The sequence below is a fragment of the Parasteatoda tepidariorum genome, chromosome 1 (assembly GCF_982258835.1).
Source record: "Parasteatoda tepidariorum strain Cologne lab strain chromosome 1, Ptep-v5.0, whole genome shotgun sequence".
NCBI lineage: Eukaryota > Metazoa > Arthropoda > Arachnida > Araneae > Theridiidae > Parasteatoda > Parasteatoda tepidariorum.
In genome coordinates this window covers 86392155-86413965 of record NC_141755.1, presented here as the reverse complement: position 1 = coordinate 86413965, position 21811 = coordinate 86392155, and the positions used below count along the sequence as shown (strand labels likewise).

Below are 21811 nucleotides of genomic sequence, written 5' to 3'. Positions count from 1 at the left end.
TTCTCCAAATTAACTTTTTGAAACTACTCATTTTGGACGAAATTATTAACATTTGCAAACTTTAAAACGCATAAAAGAGGGAAAGAATATCATGTTTTATTTAAATTCCTTGAATTGAATATCGCATGAACGGTAAAGAAAAAAAAAATTTAACTTCTGATGCTCGAGAATTTTTTTTGTTGCTATAATTCCTAATAAGTCGAGAAAAATGTTTTATCAAAGAATTAAATTTACAAGAAAAAAAAAATCTTGTCACTAAGTTTCTGATTAAGATAAGATTCAAAATGATGCGTAACAAGCATTATTTGTAATGCTTGTTATATTGCTTTTTAATTTTAAAAAAACTTTGATAAAAATCTGATTGTAATATTTAATGTTCCTTCAAACATAAAAGAGTACTATATAAAATTTTGATTAAAATTGCGGCCCGCCATTTGACTGGTGGTGGTGGAATTGCGGCCCGCTGCCACGTGTAAGTTGTAAACTTCTGATCTAAAATATGCTTTCCATTGAAAAACGGAAAAGAAAGAAAATAAACGTTGAGACTGGTTATCAGAGTGATATAAACATTGTTAAATTTAGTTATTTTTATTTGACGCGAAATACAAATGGAATTTTTCAAAAATGCATATCCTTTTATAATTCATTCATTATATTGTTGTTAGAAAAACATTGTTTAGAAATTTCTTCACAAACATTTCAATTAAATAATTTTATAAAAATACCGTAAATATTAAATATATAAGGGATTATCAATTGGATATAAATTAACTACAGATTATAAAAATCACAACTGATTAAAAAAGTCTTAACTCTCGGAACCCCTCTTACCCTTCCACGGTACCCTAGGGTTCCGCGGAACATTAGTTAAGAACCGCTGTAGTTGAGAACATGCTATTATAAATAAATCATGAGTTAATTTGAAATTTTTATTTGGTTTCTTATTATATTATGATTTGATTTTGGTAAAATTTGATGAAAAATATTAATTTTATAAATTTTACTGAGCAATTAATAAAACATCTTATTTAGTTTTCAATTATGACTAAGGTACTGTAATCATTCACGCAGCAATTTATTTTTGAAACTTTAAATGTTTCAACTTTCCTTGTAAAATAATATCGATAAGACTAATTTTTTTAATTTTTTTATTTTATTAAAATGCTTAGTTTATTCACATATCCTTACAATTACTATTTTGAGTTATATCATTAGTCATTAGTTGTCACATCATTTTATTTATCAGTCATTAGTTCTTATAAATATTTCCTTAAATTTAATGCATGATTTATTCTTAAAGCTATAAGGATCTAAATGAAAATCTCAAGTCTTATTTTTTTCCTATTTCAATTTTTTTCCCTTCGGTTTGTCTTATAATTATTTAAAAATTTGCAAATCATCTAATTTAAAGACAATCACTCAAAAACATAAATCATAAATGCTTGAACCACTTTGAAATAGATGAATTGTTTTTATTTAAAATAACATCAATTTTTATATTTTTAATTTTGTAAAATTGCGTCGAATGTGACGACACATGAAATTTTTGAAGCAGCCATTGCATTGTATTATGAATTGCATTTTCATAATAATTAAATTTTCTTTCTCAAAACAGCGTTTTTTTTTTATTTTATATATTTTTTTAAAATTAATTTTGAATATGGCTGGTAACAGCTCAACACATTCTTCGCGTCTGTAGCTGGAATTTTTGAGTTGTATTAAATCACCTACTGCGAAGACGAGTAAATTCGTACTTCATGTTCACTCGTTCTAAGCAGAGAGCAATAGCTCATCTTTAACCCTTTCGGTACATGTTAAGCGTTCCAAGTAGATTGTTTGGCAGCACTGTCATGGCAACATAGCTTTGAAAAAAATCACATGTTTGTGAAGACTTATGCTTCATTTCCTGAGGAATAAGTTAAGAAAATGTGTCATAATCTGAGCATTTGTTTCCTTTTACGTTGTTTTTAATAAAAATTTACACGATTTTGAAAATTTATCATTTAAAAACAACCTGATCTTTGAGACTGAACGTATATGTCCCAGTAGTCGCTCAATGACTAATCAATGCAATTTCTCAAATCCTAATGCGAGAGGTGAGTCTAGATTTTTTTTCAAAAACTTATTTGTTACATTATGAATTTATAAAATGTGCTGCCAAGGAAAAAAACTTCCTAAAAAATTTAAAATCGGTCTTGTAAAGGGTTAAAATTATGTGTCATGATTTGGGACAATTTTACTATGGTTAAAATTTAAGTATGTCAAATTAGTTTTTAAAAAACGTTGTTCACCTACTACAATCTAATATATATAATTCTCTTACGTGGCTCCCAAATTTTGGCTGTATTTCTTTTCCACCGGTGGCAACGTTTGCTTTGTTTTGTTTACGTTACTATTTCTCTTACACGGCGAATCGGCCAATGATTGCCGCTAAAAATGTCACATGCCAAATCTAGATGAGGTGGCTCAACATACATAGCGCTTTTAAAAGCGGAAACTGAAATAACCAGAGAGCATCAGCTCTCTCATACTATTAAGCTAGGCAGAAGTGAGTAGTCTTTGTCGATAGATCTCTATATTAGTATTTTGTCGAAAGCGCTTTTTTTCTCGAATTTATATATTACGAATTTATTTGACGATTTTTGATTTACATTACGAATTATACTATAGCACATTTCTAATAGGTTTAACGAATTACATGTCATTTATTTGAATTCAAATTTATTTTAATGACTTAGTATTTACTAAAAAGATGTAATATTTTTTTTTTTTAAAAAGAAGTTTTTATGTGGATTTGAATGATTGTTTTGAATTCTTAGAATTTTGCGCATTTGCAATGTACCTAAGTTAGTAGCCGCCCCCTAGTTTTCATAATTTAGGTGAAATTTTTATATTTTACACTAGCATTAAATAACTAACTTTAAATACATACCTTAGTATAAAAAAAGTAAAAATTAGAGAAAAAATTGAAATTAAAATTAGTTCTTAAGGTCTGGTTTCTTAGGACAAGCGCCTTATCTGGGCGTCGGCGTGACGTCAACGTCCCGCTGACGCCAACAAAATACTGGTTCGTTAGCTCAAGGCCTGGTTTCTTAGAACTAGCGCCTTATCTGGGCGTCAGCGGAAAGTTGATGTAGAGATGACGCCAAAAAAAATACTTTTTTGTTAGCTCAGCGTGAGCAGTTGGTCCAACGCAGACATTATCTCTCATTGCGCATGCGTTAATAACGTAAACAAATATTTATTTTGAATTTGTATTGATTTTGTTATTGTCGACCAGTGTTTTAGAGAGCAAATAATGACTTTGTCCAAGAAAAAACACATTATAGCTGAGCTAAATGAAGAGTGCTATGTTTAATGAAGAAGCTATGCTTAATGTCAAAATCAAAATCTTGGCTGATTTCAATGTGCTGTTGGATGTTGTCCGCCATTGCTTCTGTGGTTAACGTCACGTTGTAATCCAACTGCAGTTGAGTTGGACGGCAATTGTAGTTCAAGATGAGCGTTCGATGACGTATACTATCAAACTCACAAATGGACCAATCAGAGGTTAACGCTGATTTCCAGCTGACGGCGTCCTGTCCTAAGAAACCAGGCCTTTAGTCATTTGACTTAAATTTAAAATTTCTTAAAAATAGCAAGTAATTTACAAGTTTTTCGTGTTTTCTTTCTTTGCAGGTACCAGCTGGCCTGTCGCCTCTTTTCTTCTGGTCAATGCCGCCCTTGGAGCCGGTGTCCTCAATTACCCTTATGCTTACGATAAAGCGGGAGGAGTATATTTCGCTGCATTTTTACAAGTCGTAAGTAAACAGCTCTTTTTCTTTTCTAAATATTCTTCTTACATAAGAGTATTTAATGTTTCACAGTTACGAAAGAAAATTATACCTGCTCTTTATTCTAAGAGCCACTGAACGATTTCTTGTGAAATAAGCCACAATTCGCAACTCTTGACGAAGAGATTAATATGCCTAACCCCGTGATTTAATTGGATACCTGTAAGCGACGTCACGCGTGTGTGTCAAACCTGATTGGCTTCTGAATCACACAAATGCCAGGATTTACCTACTATGACGTCACTTGCTGGTATCTTATTAGTGTATGTACTGCTGTTTATTTCATGATAAACCTTATTTGATTTATGTAAAATATCCACTGTTCCCGATACAAATTAAAATGGAATGCAAGTGTAAAATCAGTAAAGGAAAAATATTGCTCTAGAATTACTTTTAATTTAATGATTGGATTTCCACAGATTAAAATATTCAAACTTAAGGATTCGCAATTCAAGGATGCTATTTGGGAAATATGTTTGGACAAAAATAAATTTCAGCTTTTGGAATCTCAGAATATGAAACGTTGCCAGAACTGGGAGATTGTAGTGTCATTACTTTTAGAGAATCAAGACTAGTTGAAAGTTCTGTATTCTTTGTTCAGAGGATGCTATACCTCGAGAGAAACTTTTGATGACATAATGTGTCACCTCCATTGGTAATTTAAAGTTTAGCGAAAAGTACATTTAGGTAAATCTCGAGTAAATCCTGAAGTTTCTAATGCTGAAAATAAATGTTTTCAAAACAACGAAATGCAAACAAAGTATCGCAGGATAACTTCCCCAATGTTTAGTCCTAAATAATCTTGCCATATTTAGGGTGCATTTTGATATTTTGAAGGAAAAAAAATCAGCCTTTAAAACTTCCTTGTTTGCATTAGGTTTATCTGAATTCACTTTTTATATACTTCAAATTTTAAAATACTACTTATGTAATTGCAAGAGAATTTACCACGGCGAGGTCACTATTGAGGTATACCGTCCTTTTAATATTTTTACTATTCGCTGTTTTCTACATATCTCTAGCATTAATCAAACAATCAAAATATGTATCTTTTTAACAAAATCCATTTAATCAAAGATTATTTCGAGCAAAAACACTTCAATTATTGTAAAGTTTCATATATAATTTAAATAATTATCAGAACAATTTTAAACTGGTTAGTAATAAAACTGTTAATGTTTCTTAAACTGTTATTTTATTTCGCAAAATCTAAATTGTGAACACAGTCGATTAAATAGTTGCTGAGAACTCATATTTTAAATGCATTTCCATTTCTCACAAAAATTGTATTTTAATTTTTTATAAATTTGTTCTGAGATTTGGTACAAATTTTTGTTGCCGTCATTTAACTTTATGTATAGTAAAATTCTATTTGTTTTTCGAATATTACTAAAATATTAATGATAAATAATAAAAATATTCATTTGAAATTGATTTGGTTGCTTAAAATATCGATTGGACTTAACCACTGTGGCCAGAATTGCCAGATTTTAATCCCACACCCAGGGGCCCCCATCAGGGGGGAATACATGAATAAAAGAAGCAACGTAACACTATTTCGAACAAGCTAACATGGAAGGGGGAAGTTAGCAAATTTTTTTTTGGGGGGGGATCAATGCACCCAAGAGCTTGGGGGGGGGGTGGGGGCCACTGCCCACACCTCACATTTGAGAACTGATGGCCAGAATCCATAAGAAATGACTCATGTAGAAATTTAATAGTAATGCAACTCTTAGATAGCCCTAGTCAATTAAAATATTATAATTGTTTTATTTCTACTACTATTACTATGTTTTATTTCATAACCGTCGTTGAACAGCCGACCCATTTTTGGTTTTACGACTACAAAATGTCAACTCCATAGCCTTGTAATTTTGAACCAATCCAGAAGACAAGGAAACTCCTGGATCAGTACACCCTGAAGTATTGATTTGTTATGGGAACATAGAGAACTTTGTAACTTGACAGATTTAACGTGCATCAGTCACCATTTACTGTCACCATAAGAGTCTTCGGCAGGCTGGGATCGAACCCTCGAACTGTTGGACATGGGCCTAGTGCCCTACCAACCAGGCTATCCCTGCCTCCCAATTACTATATTTGAAATAAATCCTAAAAACACATGAAATTCTAAACTTAATGAACACATACGCTATGTTTTTATACTGTATATGTATGTCAATATGAGCACAAAGTTGGAAACCATAAGTCTTCTATGTTTCATTATAGATTATGATGTTCATTTTAATCTGCACTATGTTAGTGCTGGTGCACAGCGCTGACGTAAACCGTGACACCACGTACCACGACGTCCTATTGTCTTTATGTGGCAGGAGAGCGCAGCAGTGTGCCGCTGTTTCAATTCTCCTAACATGCTACGGAATATGTATCACTTTTTTAATCATCATCGGAGATCAATACGATAGATGTAAGTCAAATCCTTTATTTAAATATTTATTTTATAATTATTATTAATTGAGGTTTAAAATTATAATTTATCTTGCATTAAAGTTGATGATTGACTAAAGAACCACTGTGACTTTCCCAAAGAAGGCATTGTTCCTCTGGATCTTTCGATTTCAAGCAATTTTCGATATTTTGTATATAATTTTAAAAATTTTTTCGGATTTTTCAAAATTATTAGAGAAAAAATATATATATTTTTAATCTAGACTTTTATGTGCATGCATATTGATAATAAATCAAATTTCAACAAACTTATATGCATTAATAGTAAAGATTTTTTTTTACCTCATGTAACCTAGCTTTTTATTCATTTTTTTAAAAGAAAAAAGCAGTCTTAACTTTCCTTCAGCATTAAAATGCTTTTAAATCAAAATGTAAATTATACTGATGTTATGCTTTAAAGGGATTCAGAACAAGAAAGATAGGAATTTCAGTAAGATCAATCAGAACATTACATAGTTATAAGGTTGGCCCTGGTATACCATGGAATGGAAGCATAAATAATATACACCATATGGTATACATGATCATATAATAAGTTTAATGCCCCCTTTCTTTTCGTACGCTTAAATCTTGTTTAAGGCATTGTTTTTGTATTGAGAAGTATTTATAATACTGAAATAAGCTTTCAATATTTTCTTTTTCTTTGAAATTACAAAATGGAGCATTTTTAAATACTGCACATTCGTGAAGTAAAAAAATTTTTTTTTCTTTTTAGTTATATAAATTTCGTTCTCTTGCCAATAATCAGTGTTTTTTTTCTTTGCAGTGTTTTTGTCATTATTTGAAAAAGAATTTTGCATCAGTTGGTATTTGGATCGGCGTTTCACCATAGCAATTACGGCTTTTATTTTCATTCTGCCCATGTGTTACTTCCAAAGGTTGGATTTTCTAAGATATGCCAGGTGAGTTAAGTCATTTCGTTCTTTTTCTGCTTACTTTTATATCATAGATTCTCAGCCTTTTAAACGTTGCCGCCCCCTTAAAGGGAAAAAATCATTTCAACGCCCCCCTTTGTGAAAATCCAGTTTTTTTTACGCGTTAAATTTGTTTAGTTCTTTTTAAAAAAATTTAATGTGTACGTTAACTCGATACTTTTATCCCGGCAGGTAATCGCAGTCTATTTGTCATAATCAAAATAATTACGGTGATGAAAAAAAAATACTGTGCTTAAAAAGAGTCATTTTTTCTTAATTAGATAATTAAAAAAACACCCAAAAATATTTTTTTTACATTAAAAAGTAGTATCAACGAAACAATCAAGTAATTACGTCAGTGGGATGATTGTACTTGATGGTTCAGAGCCAGTTTCTTTACATTCTGTTCAATATTTTCAGTGAGGTGAAGACAGAAGTCTCTTAGTAGCACGATCTCGAGTCGATTTCTCTTTTTTGTGACTAGATAGCACCGAATATACGTTCGAAAAGGTGGAGAAGGAAGGCCGATTAAAAAATTTTTGACGATATTCCACCGACCAGGGTAGAGGCGACTGATGTTACCTTGAAACAAAACTTTTGTGAGACGATCACCATTTCAATTTTCAAAGCTTTATTAGTTGAAAGTTCAACCAATTCCTCCTGAATGTGAACCTCTGTTGATTCAATCACAAAAGGGTTCATAACCATTGAGGAACTTCCAGGGACAAAACAGCTTTGAAATGGTCAGAAAAGTTCATGTGCAAAGAGTCAATGTGTTGACAATATTCTTGTGCATCATCAGGGGTAATTTCTTCATTCTTTTTAAGATATGATAAGATTGGAAATTGCTGAACTCATTCCTACCAAAATTCTGCCTCTACAAAATGAGTTTTCTTTGAAAGGTAGAAATAGCTGATTTTGTAGGGATCAAATTCAGCTCGTTGACTTGAAATTGTAAATTAAAGCCATTAAATTTTGCTAATAAATCCGCCAACGTCTATCTTGAATTCTAGCAATCTGTCTCTCAGAACTACATCTCTGTCTTCGAGGAACTCAAGAACAGAGTTGAAAGGATTTCAAAACCTATTGAGATATGCACCTTTGGAAAGTCAGTGAATCTCGGTGTGTAAGTAGCAAGTGATATTCTTGATCGTTTTTCTTACATAGCTGTCTGAATAATCAATCGTTGAGAGCATTACTGCGAATTTTGTTCGCAGCAGGTGTGACACATTGCTATGACTGATGCAAACTGTCACTTTTATTTTTTCCTACTAAACGCTGTCTGTGAATCACGCAGTGAACAGCTAAAATATCTGATAACCTCGATCCACTCTTCAAAACTGCGATAAACCCACCATGTCGATCCACTATTGCAGGAGCTTCGTCAGTGGCAACAGACTAAACATTCGCAAGCGGAATGTTTTGCTCCTTAAAATAATATTTGACAGCATTAAAAGTATATTCAACTTTGGTATCTACCATCAAGCAAAAAGCATTTCCTCAGTAATTTTTCTTTCCTTCACAAACCGGACGTAAGCCTACATTACTTGGCAAGGTTGATTCATCAACTAGAAAGGAAAATTCGTTGGATATCAAAAGTTTGCATAGGGAAACTTCAACATCTTCAGCCATCTCATCAATTCGTTGCCACACTATATTGTTGCTTAATTGGATATTTTTGATTAAATTGGATGAAGCTGGATGGTGTGAAACTGTTTCTAAAACTTCTTCGACAGCCGGGAATATCAACTCTTTGCTGATGGTATGAGCTTTCCCAAATTTAGCAATTAATTTTGATATATTATTAGAGGCAATCAAACCTTCGTCGCATTTTGTCGTGATGAGGTTGCTAGTGAGCCTGAGGCCGAAAATGTCTTCAGAAACTTGTCCTTGATGTTCGTGAAGAATGACAAATCTTTATTTTGTTTGTCAGAATGAATTTTTTGCAAAAGCTCCCACTAATGAGAAGATTCCATTGCTTCACTAGATTAAACTTTGTTATAAAATAAACACATGGTTAGTTGAAAGTTCGACAGCGATTGAACATATCCAAACTTCAAGTACGTGACACTGTATTGATTTGTTGTGGTTGTAGTTAATTTACGTCGCACTAGAGCTGCACAATGGGCTATTGGCGACGGTCTGGGAAACATCCCTGAGGATGATCCGAAGACAAGATATCACAATTTTGATCCTCTGCAGAGGGGATGGCACCCCTGCTTCGGTAGTCCAACGACCTGCACGCGAAGTCGAGCACTTTACGGTAGAATAATTTAACGAGGACCAATACCGCACACCCTCGGTCCCTACGCAGACTGATCCAAGCGGTCATCCACCCCCACACTGACCGCAGCCAGTGATGCTAGACTTCGGTGATCTGCTGGGAACCGTGTCTTAACGATCAGTCCACTGCGGAACTTGACACTGTATTGAAGACACTTATTTATGTTAACCGACAATGTTGGTGGCAGCAAAATACAAACGATGAAAGAAAATCAACATTTCTTCAAATTAATAAACAATTTACGATAAAGAACTAATTCACCCACGTACCTGGCCAAATATACAATGAAATCGAATCGGAACTGGGGAAAAAACTGTAAGGAAGCAAACTAAAACCATCATAAGAAACACGTGTCAAATCGGACATTCATACTAAAAGTGCATGCACTTCATTTTCCACTAAATGGCTTGAATGAGTCAGTGGCAAAAAGTACTGACTCATGCGCTGCGCTGCGCTGTGCTGGTTCGGATCGGAGAATAGGTGAATCCGTTTTATTGCTAATACAAATAGTGTGTCAGATAATCTTAATTTATTATATTAATTTAATCTTTTCTTTAATATTAATTTTAGATTAATTTTATTTATTAAATAAATCTTAATTTAATAATTTTATATATTGGAGTTATAAAGTTAAATTAGAATAACAAAACAAGCTCATGGCCCCCCTACTGCCCAAAACATACTCAACGCCCCCGTACCGCCCAAATCAAGTCCACCGCCCCTTGGCGTACTCCCACCCCCCCCCCCCCCCGTTGAGAAACAATGTTTTATATTATGCAAGCTTTTTTTTACTTACTTTTATGCTTACTTTTACAACTTTTTTTCTTATTTTGCACGAAATTCTTGCTTTAAACTCAGTATAGCTATTTTCTTAATAAAAAAATAAATTATTCTAAATTTAAAATGGCGCTGAAAAAGAATAAATTAGAATAAAAAAAAAAATTTTTTTTTCAATTTTCAAAAGTCAACAAAAATTGTAAAAATTTTTTAAAAATGTGATAAATATAATAAATACTTCATGTAATAAATGCTTGTTTTGTTGTTTTCGATATACTTCTCGACTCATTTGCAGTACAAGAAAGTCTCATTTTATTTATCACTCGAAGTTCAATGTACAGTGCGCAAAAAAAAAAGGACTAAACTGCATAACTTTTGATCTAATCTTTACGTTCTAGGGACTCAATCTTAATGGATAAAAGGGGTGACTTCAAATATGCTAATTAATAAGTGCAGACGATATTTTATGCTGCGAAATCAGACACAAAAACGTTTTGTATTATCCCTTAATAAATATCCCCTTTTTTATTTATTTATTTTTTAACGGATTCGGATTTCTGACCTCCAAAATGTAGGAGTTAGCCGCAAGAAAATATGGTCCCAATATTTCGGTGAAAGCGCTATCCAAATTTTGGACCTCTTAACGTATTAATTTTAGTTTTTGCTTAACTTTTTAAGCGATTTTTTTTTTTTTTTTGCATACAATTATAAAATTTGTTCATCCAATGATAATTCCGTGCGGGAAAAAAAATCTTTTAGTGAATATATTTATTATTTTTAATTTTATTTAATAATGGTCGAAATGTTGAATGGTAAGGTACACAAATTTTTATCATTTTAAAGAACATATTTTTACAAGGCAAAATACGAAATTTGAGCAAAATTGGTCGAATAGTTCCTGAGAAATCGAATTTTAATTAACTCTTATGCTTAAAATTTTTGAAATTCAATTTCTCAGGAATTAACAGATTTTGTTCAAATTTTGTATTTTTCCATGCAAAATTATATTTTTAAAATGATGCGGAAAATTGTATGCCTTACAATTCAAAATTTATTCGACCATTATTAAATAAAATAATAAATATTTACTAAAAGTTATTTTTCGCATGGGATTATCTTTGGATAAACGTGTTTATATAATTGTGTGCAAAAATTTTAAATTTTGCTCAAAAAGTTCTTGAGATATAGCGAAATAAACAAAAAATTAAAATTATCATTAGGGGTTAAATTTTTAGTGCGTCCTCTTGACCAAACTATTGGGACCATTTTTCCCCGATTGCGGCTACCTCTCCTATATTTTGGGGTCAGAAATCTGAATCCGTTGAAAAGAAAGATAGGTTTATTCTGAAAAAGTACGCTTTTGTGCCTGATTTCATAACTTAAAATATCATCTGCACTTATTAATGAACATATTTTCGGTCACCCCCCCCCCCCGAACCATTAGGATAGAGTTCTAGAACGTGAAGATTCGATCATTAGATTAAAATTTATTCAGGGTGGTACGTTTTTTCCCCCGCATTGTTCAAGAAGAAAACAAAAAATCCTAGCTTTTGTTTTAATAAACATAAAGGCATCATTCACCATTTCGTAACGAATTCTTTCTTTTCAGTGCTAAGATTAGCGTTACAATTAGAACATCGCGAAGTTAGCCGCCAATATCATGGCACTACTAATGCTCTATTTTCTGTATAAATTTCTGTTTTGATTGCAATTTCTTGTTATAAAATTATTTGAAAAATTTTCGTCTTTTATGAATTAGCTAGCTCTAAAACTATTCTTTTTTCCCCCAGCACTCTTGGAATATTTGCGATGTTGTATCCTGTCTTCCTCACAGTTTATGAATATTACAAATTAGGCGCAACGCAGGCTGGAAAAGTGAAAGTCTTGTAAGTAATAATTTTTTTTACTATCATTCTAAAATGCAATATATTCAATATAACCCTACAATGTATGGTACTTGCTCTTGCATTATATTCATGTTGCAAGAACAAAATAACACTATGGTCCTGCAGTGTTTAAGTCCCGATTAACACTTTAGTCTTAACTGAGCAGCCCCAGTTAAGCATTCTATTAATTTGTCGACGTATTTCTTTCTCCTGACCTTTTCCATTTCATTTTAAACTTCTTCTGCGCATTATAATAGGGGCGTTGGTTTTTCTGTTTTTAGTGTTTTCTTTTCCTCTACTTGCTTTTGAAGTTGATGCTTGACCTGTGACTTAGTGAGTTTTTATTTTTCTGATAATTTTGATTGATTTTCTTTTCTTAATTTGTTAATTATTTTGAATGTATCTTGTTTTTCCTGGACCTCTATATAAAACTATCGGGGTACTGTGGGAGATTTTTTAAGCATTTGCTTCGCCCTCAATTAGAAATGGTTTTGTTTTTAATGGCTACCGAGGCCGGTACCCCCTGAAGACGTCGGCTTCGGTGGTCATATTTTTATTTTTATTTCATTCGTTTCTTGTATATGTTTATGTCCTTTTTCTTCTTCATTATTTGTAATCAGCAACAACGATGTCTTGTGTCCTACCCTTGCACCAATAGAATCAGCTACATTGTCCAAAATAAAAAAAATTCATTAAAATTAAAAAATAAATATTTGAACTCACCTGGTGTTTGCATCAAAACCTTCAATTTTCAGGCCGGATGGTCTGTTTTCAGTTAATGTTCTTACCTTGACCAACAATGATATCCTGTTTGCCAAGGTCCTTACAATTAGTTAGATCCACTTTTTTTTAAAAAATCCTTCAGAGGAGTTACATTCTGCAAGGAATCACTTGTCCCACAACCCAGAGTAATTAAGACCCCCCCCCCCCATTAGAATTAGTTTACAACGACATTTGATTTGTTATCTTGAGTGCACATTACATTTTAAGTTAAGCTCTGTATGAATAGAAGATTCCAGTGCCTTTAAACTCTCCCTTTTTTCCCAAAGAAAGCAAAGACTAAAAGACATGATACAAATTGCTGAACGATTTGGATACAAGTATCTTTTAAATCCCTTTTAGAAAAAGCAAAGATGCTTATAGGTATTTTCTATCGTTTCTTAGTTCGGATGATCACCGATGACCACGCAAAAAGTACATCTCAACGAAAAAAAAGTTATAAAATTTCATTAAAATCATATTTTCAGTTTCAGTTTCTTTGCTTTCGTTTATAATTTATAAATAAAGTAAATTATGATTTTTCATATTCTTCAAGAAATGCATCAAAACATAAATTAAACAGAAGTAATGATCAGAGCCTGACTAAGACAGGGGCATACGGGGCAGTTGTCCCGGGCCCGAGCATCAGAGGGGACACCAAATCGAATAGAAAGTTTATTTTACGTTTCCTTTTTTAATGAACTTTTTTTTTTAAACGAAATATCAGAACAGTGTAAAATCCGTTAGTTTTATAGTAGCGTCTTCATTAATCTATCGTATGAACACAAAAAATCTATGGCTAAGGCAAAATTTAGCTAAATTTTCGAAATTACGATAGGCAAATTTGGCGAATCAAAAGCCTGTATTTTTACATATCGCAAAATGTCTGATAGGCTTAATTGAGCCATCGTAATTGCGAAACTTTTGATTAATTCCACCACAATGTCAGTAAGGATATGTATTTTTTGCAGCTAGATGACAAAGTTAACAATCAGAAAATTGCATTCGGCATGATGGACATAGAATTGTCAGAAAATCAATAAAATGGACAGAAAGATACTTCGCCTGACCACTACTGTTATTGGACTTCATAGCTATTTTAGGTTCTCGTCAATTTTGTTATATGGGTGATTCTCACGAAACATGAAATTCACTGTCCCTTGCTCCCAAGATCTAATACTATAATACTAGAGGAACTTTTTAAAAAAAAAATTAATTAATAGCATTGCTGTTAGCATTTTAAAATGACTTTGCACTAGCATTGACTGTTTTGTATACTTAAAAAATTTAATTGAATATCAAAATGTCATTTTCCTGGCATGTCCCAAACAATATTTCCAATAATAACTAGCTTCAAAACTTCCCATACATTTTTCAAAATCTAATTTTTTTTTATCTTATCCTATGCAATCATTTCTAGAATATACGCAGAGGGTATTGTTTACTAAAACTTCGTTTAAAATAATTTTTTCTGTCAATGATTTGTTTGTCCCATGAAAATCTGTCATTTTCCTGGTTACTTTCATTTAGTGATTTATAACCAAAATACATAGCGCCAGGAATCAATATCTTATGTTAATAGATAGATTAGATACCCTCCTATCTGAACATGTCTTGTTGCATGAATAAAGAATCAATTTTCCGGCTCAAAATCTATTTCAAAAAATTTTTCAAGGTGAATAGGTTTTTATGCTGTCATTTTCCTGGCTTCTTGAAATCATTAATAACAAAAACTACATAGATTTATCTGAGTTATTTTAAGAAATACCGTTGTTTTCTGCAGAATATAAACGTCTTCGACCAAAATATTAAAGTAAAGTTATATGCTATAAAATGGCGAATTTGTCATCATCCTGGCTTATGAATGCCAGGACATTGATGTGTTACCAGAAATTCTTTTTAACTGCTAATACTGTAAAGAGGGAAAGCAAATATTAACCTAATACCAAGTTTATGTATGATTGTAATATGCTTGGATGTAATCAAAGTTATTTATTTATTTAATGATTGATTATATTTAATGATTGATTATATTTAATGATTGATACAAAAAATTTTTTGTTTCTTTCTACAAAGGATAAAAAGAATTAATTTAAGCAATTTATGGTCCATCTAACATAAAGGCATAAGTTGAGTTACTTACTATTAACTTAAAATGACTGTTTTTTAAACTTCTAATGTAATATGTCATTTTCCTGGCATTCAAGATTTGGTGAATTTCTATTTTATTTTTTTTCTCGAGCAAATGTCAATAAACTACACTGCTGTCTATAAGATATTAATAAGTGTAGCTAAAGAAGTATACAAAAAAAATTTAGATTATTTTGAAGACATTTTTTGGTCCGAATTGTCATGTTTTGTGAGAATCACCCATATATCAATAATGAGGCGAAAAATTTAAATACCTCCGTAAAGTTCGGCTCTTCATTACTGAAATAGTGAAGCAGAAGGGGGCCCCAAAGAAGTTTTTGCCCCCGGGCTCCAATTAGGCTAAGTCGGGCCCTGGTAATGATATAATTTAAAAATCAAATGTGCAATAGGTCACTTATACTTTAGATAAAATATATTTGATTTACTTTAAATGGCCGAATGCAATTTGAGTAAGGTGCTACCAAAACAACAAACTAGGCAATTGTATTCCCGTCAAATAAAGTACCCAGTTAACAAAAAAAAAGGGGGCTGTCGTACATAACTTTTGTTCTAATAATCTTATTTTGACATAATGAAATCGGACAAAGGATTACTAATTAGTCTTCATTACGGATCAAATAACGAAAGTGTAAAAACGTACTTTCAGTGAATGAACATACACTTTTTCTACAGATTTGGATTTTTGACTTACCAAATATAAGAGTGGATAGCTATGATCTGGAAACAATAATCTAAATAGTTTATCTAGATGAGAGGTCAAAAGTTAGGGTCCTTTGATGTTAAATTTTTTATTTTCGTATTTCGCGATGTCTTGGCATTGAAGTGGATCGAAACATTTTTTACGCACAATTATAAAACTCATTTATTCAAAAATAATTCCATTCAAAAAATAATTTTTAATAATTATTTCATTTCATGATGCGCGAAAAAAAAAAAATTTTTTATCGTAAAGTACACTAACTTTTACTTACTTTAAAACTATAATTTTAAATGACAAAATTCTGAATTTATTTATAAGACATGGAAACACTGGTTGCAAACAGTGAATTCGCTTAATTTTTCTCTTTAAATTTAACTTAAAAATATTTTGTTTTTGCGAAGACTATTATTGATGTATCATATAATATTAATGTATTTTGAAAAAAAAAATTTGTTGCAACCTTAACTTATATTTATACATTTCGTTCTAGCCCAGATAGTGCAGTGCAAGTTTTTGTTGTTATACCAGTCTTTTCCTTTGCATATCAGGTAATTATATTAATTAGATTTTGATACGTATTTGGTTTGAGTTTGAAAGAAAAAAATGTAAAAAAAAAAAAAAAAAAAACGTAAAATAATTTTTTTTATAGCATTGTGATTAAATAAGTTGTCGGCGAACTATCATCGACCTCATTTAATCCAAATTCATACCACTCTTGACTCGAAACATAGTCATAAGCCACAATTTGCAGAACACTTAAACTGTTAAATAATATGAAATTTTTTTTACAGAAATTACGGAGAACAACAAAATAAGCAACGACGAACCATGGCTATGCTTAATAACCATGAAAACTGCATAGTATGAACCGTGGAAATTGCAAATGCAATTTTCATGGTTCGTAAGTTAAGCCAAACGAAATCAGACACAAAAACTACTTTCTCTGAGAAAAAAGGCACCACTTTTTTTCTACGGGTTTAAGAATTTTGACTCTCATAGAAATAAGGGTTGGCCGCACTCTGGGAAATATAGACCCAATAGATTTGACGAAAGTTTGAAACCTTTAATACTTTTGCGTATTCCTCTATTTATCCAATTATGCAAGCCAATAAAAAATAAAGTTGCGCATACTCTTAGAACTTGTTTACTCAAAGAAAACTTCGCACAAAATGCTTTAATATTTTATGATATTTAACATGATTGAAAAAAGTTTTAATTGAAAGGCATACAAATTTTTACGTTACTTTAAACAATGCTTTTTAAATTACAAAATTAAAATAGGTCAAATAGTTTCTGAATAAAAAAATTTCCAAGATGGTTCTATTTTTAAGCTACCATTAAACTATTCAACAGCATAGACTCAAACTCACATAGTTTAAAACCATATAAAATTATATATATATATATATGCATATGAAACTGGTTTGAAACTAAAACCGAAAGGAATAATTTTATCTTTGTTAGACATAAAACAAATAACTTATTAAATCATGTTCGGCGTATATGAGGAATTATTCAGTTTGATAGTGGACAACAGTGGTTACATCACACGTTTTTCATTTTAAACCAACCAACTAAACAATATTTACTCCTTTTTTAATCTACATAAAAACTTTTAGTTTTTAATAATTTTGTTTTATTATATTTTCTCCCTTTTTAAAAAAAACTAATGCAGTATTTTCGAGTGTAAAATAATTAGTGTCTTGATAATTAATATAATTGTTACGAAAAAGTCTAATGGGAGCAGAAAGTTGAAAACTATTTTTTCTAATAGCACGCATCTTAGAAATTCATGTTTAAGTACTACTCTTAAAACTCTGTCAAAAAGAGGTAAAACCGTGTGTTTGGCGCAGTATGTCCTTTTTTGGACCTTGTGCCACTAAACCACACATTCAATTCAATTCTGTCAAAAAGTGGTCTAAAATTGTTGATTAGAGAATAATCCCTGCCCTAATCTTTCCAAGCTTACATATTTTAAATAATGCCATATAAACAGACAAATTGAAGGGTTAATTTTGTGCAAGTGCCATTTTCACTATAAATTTGTTTATTATAACAAATTAAGCCTATTTGTTTAAATTATATTCATTATAAATATAATTACATTCATTATATGTTCTTTTAGACTCATGAAATTGTTGTTCCTGTGTATGCTTGCATGAAAGAAAGAAACATACGAAATTTTACAAAGGCAACATTTTTGGCCATGGGAATCCTGTTCTTCATCTATTGCATGGCTGGAAGTTTTGGTTACGTAACCTTCGGCAGCAATATTGCTCCTGACATCATGGAACAATACAATGCAAGAGATCCCATTGTGCTAGTAGGGATAGGAGCATTGGTGATAAAAATGATTACTACATATCCTCAGCTCGTTCTTTGTGGCAGGTAAGATTTTTTTTTGTCCAAATGAAATACTACAAAGAAATCTTGACTATCCATATGAGTTTTTGTTTGTGGCTTTGTCCACGTAAAATTTTTGTCCCACAATTTGTAACCAGATAACCCCTTTTTTGTTTTCGGATTACAGCCAAAAATAAATTTTTTTTTTTTTTTATTTCCCTTTGTAATGTCAAAACTATTAATAAAAACGTCAATTGCCAATGAATGTTAGGGGCTAACACATAGCGCCTCGAATTTCGTGAATAACTTCAAAAAATATGAATTCTTCGAATAATTCTGTAGGTATAATTAAGTTTGTTAGTTACACATTTCCTCTTTGGTATTGGCAAATATTTATACTTAAGATCTACGTCTCAGAAATGTGATGTTTAAAATTTTTGCTAAAAGAATTCATATGGATATCATTGTAATCAATAAGCATATTGAAAGAAATCTAATTCCCTCTATTGGTCATCCTGAAGAAATTCAAATCTTTGCCAGGTCGGTGTGATTCGTGGATCGAATTATAACAAAATGGAAGATTTAGGATTAGACTTGTTTGTCTTGATGAAACTGTACGAGGATGAGAGCTACCAGAATATTTCCACACACTACATTTTATTCACTGTTTTTTCTTCGATCAAAAGCTCATTACATAAAATAAGTGAATTACGTAGTATTAATGTTTAGTAATATTTTGTAGAGGAGCTTTGGATGGTTTGTATGCTGAATTTGCCAACCTCACCACTGATCAGTTCATCAAGGGAGAATTCAAAAGAAGAATTGTAGTCACATCCCTCTGGTTCTGTACCACAGTTCTGTTGGCTGTTCTTGCACCGAACATTGGAGTCGTCATAGAGCTTTTAGGATGTCTGGCATCTGTCAACATTTTTATATTTCCCGGTAAGAGAGCCATTATAATTTTATAGTCACATTTCACCCTTTCTCAAATACCATCTTGGAAACACTATATTTGGTCTTTTCCTTCCTTCCAGGTTTGTGTTTAATAGCATTGTGCTTCCGAAGTGATGAGTATTTGGAGAACTGGAAAAGCCAGGCAAAAGTAGCTGTAGCATGTGCCATGATAGCATTTGGAACATTTGTCTTTGGTGTTGTCTTCACGAAAGTGATTATGTACGATATGATGAGCCACGGCAGCCCTAGCCCCGCCCCTTCTCATTTCAAGTGCAGCTGATGATGTGTGTAATGTCTTTTACTTCAACACATTTTGTGTCCAAAAAATTCCTTCTAGGCATAGTGATTTGTCTTAAGATAGAACTTCAACTAGGGTGTTTATTGCCAGCAAAGAGTTCATAACATTTCAGATGACATCATTTAGTTGCAAACCACAAGACTTTTACAAGACACAAGTACTGTGCCAACAAAATTTGATTTAAAAACATCAAACCTGTGCCATATGAGGAACTCCGATCTTCTCATATCAAATACAGCAAAAAAATATAAATAAATAATACAATATTAAAACAATGTCAAAAATGTATAAATGAATTTGCAAAGTCTCCACATTTCTAATGCAAATTATGCATACCTATATACTATTACTAAGAATAAGATAATAGTTTTATTATTGTGTAGTGTTCTACCAGGAAGAAACATTACTTTTGTACTGAATTCGGTTGCAAGTAAATGTGTAACAAATCCACGTTAAGTGCAATATTGATATTAGATATTCTCCAAGGTTTAATTCAAAAATATATTTAAGATAATACCGTTATTGTAGCATCTATGTATTCATTGCAATCGAAAAATAGGAATAGTACTTTCCTTATGTAATAATAATATGGTGAAAATGAACTAGAATTTTTATTATGAATTTCCATACAAAAATTTGCACAGGTTCAATGACAGTTGGTTTTGCTTTAAAATTCTTTTTCCAATTTTAAAAACTGGTGATTTGAAGAACTACAATTAACAAAAAACTATGCCAAAATTGTTAAGTTTGTGCCATAATTAAGTCTTTTACCATAGACTCTTTTTTATAATTAAAAACGTTATGGTTTGGATGTTTTTCAGACAAGTACAAGTTTATTAGAGTGGTTCAAGAAATGAGATCTTTTTTAAAGGGTTGCACAGTCGTCCTCGGGGGCTACACTTAAGAGACATGGCGATTGGTAAAGTTGTGTTTTTAAAAAAGAATGTTTCAATTTTAAAGGATGTTTTGAAAAATGCCAATTTTATATAATATATTGTCAATCAAAGGCATTTCAAAACTTAACATTTGTACTTGTCAGTGATTTCCTTAATTTAGTTTTATTTAAAAAATATTTTATGTAAGGACATTGATGTTTTGAAATATTTGCTTTCTGTCTGATTTTATTATATTAATGAATTCGCTGAGGATTATGATTTTATGTCTGAACTTTCATAAAAAAAATTTGATAATATAAAGGATCTGATGTTTGATTAAATGTATGAATCATTTTTCATTTCATTCTGATCTTGAAAAATATTTTTTAGAAGAAAAAAAAATCATAATAGTGTATATGTATTTTTGCCCCATATTTATTTTGCATTGAAAATAAATGTATGTGTGAATTGCTTGTTTCTTTGTCTTCCAGAGAATTTTAAAGCATTTTGTTAAACCATTCTTACTTTTTAAACCAACCAGTTCCGAAAAAATCCTACTTTTGATAGTTCAGTGAACATTTTGTTAAAAAAAAATTTAATCTGCTACACAAATTATAGTGAGAAATTTAATACTAAAAATATTTTCCTTTTTTCATGCATTTATAATATAAAAATTTATTTCTAAAGAGTATACTTTAACCAAATTGTAAGCTGTTAGGGAGTGATAATTAATAAAATTAGTTTTCTATGAAATATTCATTTCTGGTGACAGATCATATTTTGGAATCAAATTCAGAATGTCATAAAAGGTAAGAAAAATGTCAATATTCAAATGTATTCTAAAACTTAAATAAATTGAACGCAGAGTTAAATCACTTTCTTTTTATGAAAAAGGATTGTTTCACTCTCCTGTTTTTGAAATAACAGGTGGTGGTAGATCAAAACTGTGATAGTGCAGAGGTAAAGGCATTGAGTTGTCATTGCATAAGATTCAGATTTGATCCCAGGAAGGTTTTCAAACCAATCTCTTCAAATTGACTAGTACAACTTGTCTAGAAAATAATGGCAGCTGTTGCCCAGTGCGACTAAACTGTAATCATGTTTTTGGTATCTTTATTCCCTAGCCAACAACAAATAGGCTGTTACAGGAGTGTCTTACAAAAGATGGAAATAACAAACATACTAATCATGCAGAAACAGTTTTCTCTAAAAGTGATTGCTTATTTTGAAAGAGTATGATCAAAACTTTCAAATACCTCTATTTGAAATACAGAATTTGCATTAACATTTATTCTAAAATTAATTAGTTACTGAGATTTTTCTAAAAAAAAGCTTTTGATTTTTAAAACATGCTTATTAGAATTAAAACTATGTCTGAAATTGCTGTTATTAAAAAAAAAAAAGAAAAGCTTTAAACTTATAGTCAGTTAACCTCTTGTGTGGACATAAATACCTTCAATAATAATTCATTATGATCTCTCAAAACATACTATTTGTTTTAGCGTAAAATTTTTTGTATTGATGCTTGTTTAAAAAAGAAATGGGGATTAATTTTTGCAATCCTGATA

General features: G+C 31.3%; 1 protein-coding gene across 4 annotated transcripts in view; it reads left to right on the top strand.

Moving 5' to 3' along the window:
- Positions 1-20711, top strand: part of LOC107444729 (sodium-coupled neutral amino acid transporter 7) — a 62025-nt gene extending 41314 nt beyond the window's left edge. For all 4 annotated transcript variants that reach the window (XM_043039717.3, XM_021148058.4, XM_021148057.4 and 1 more), the window contains exons 2-9: positions 3679-3800; positions 6063-6261; positions 7069-7204; positions 12068-12163; positions 16264-16321; positions 17899-18161; positions 18859-19058; positions 19151-20711. In XM_043039717.3, the coding sequence (XP_042895651.1) occupies positions 3679-3800; positions 6063-6261; positions 7069-7204; positions 12068-12163; positions 16264-16321; positions 17899-18161; positions 18859-19058; positions 19151-19350 (1274 nt within the window). In that variant the 3' untranslated portion in view covers positions 19351-20711. The remainder of the gene's footprint in view (positions 1-3678; positions 3801-6062; positions 6262-7068; positions 7205-12067; positions 12164-16263; positions 16322-17898; positions 18162-18858; positions 19059-19150) is intronic.
- Positions 20712-21811: the final 1100 nt, after the last annotated feature.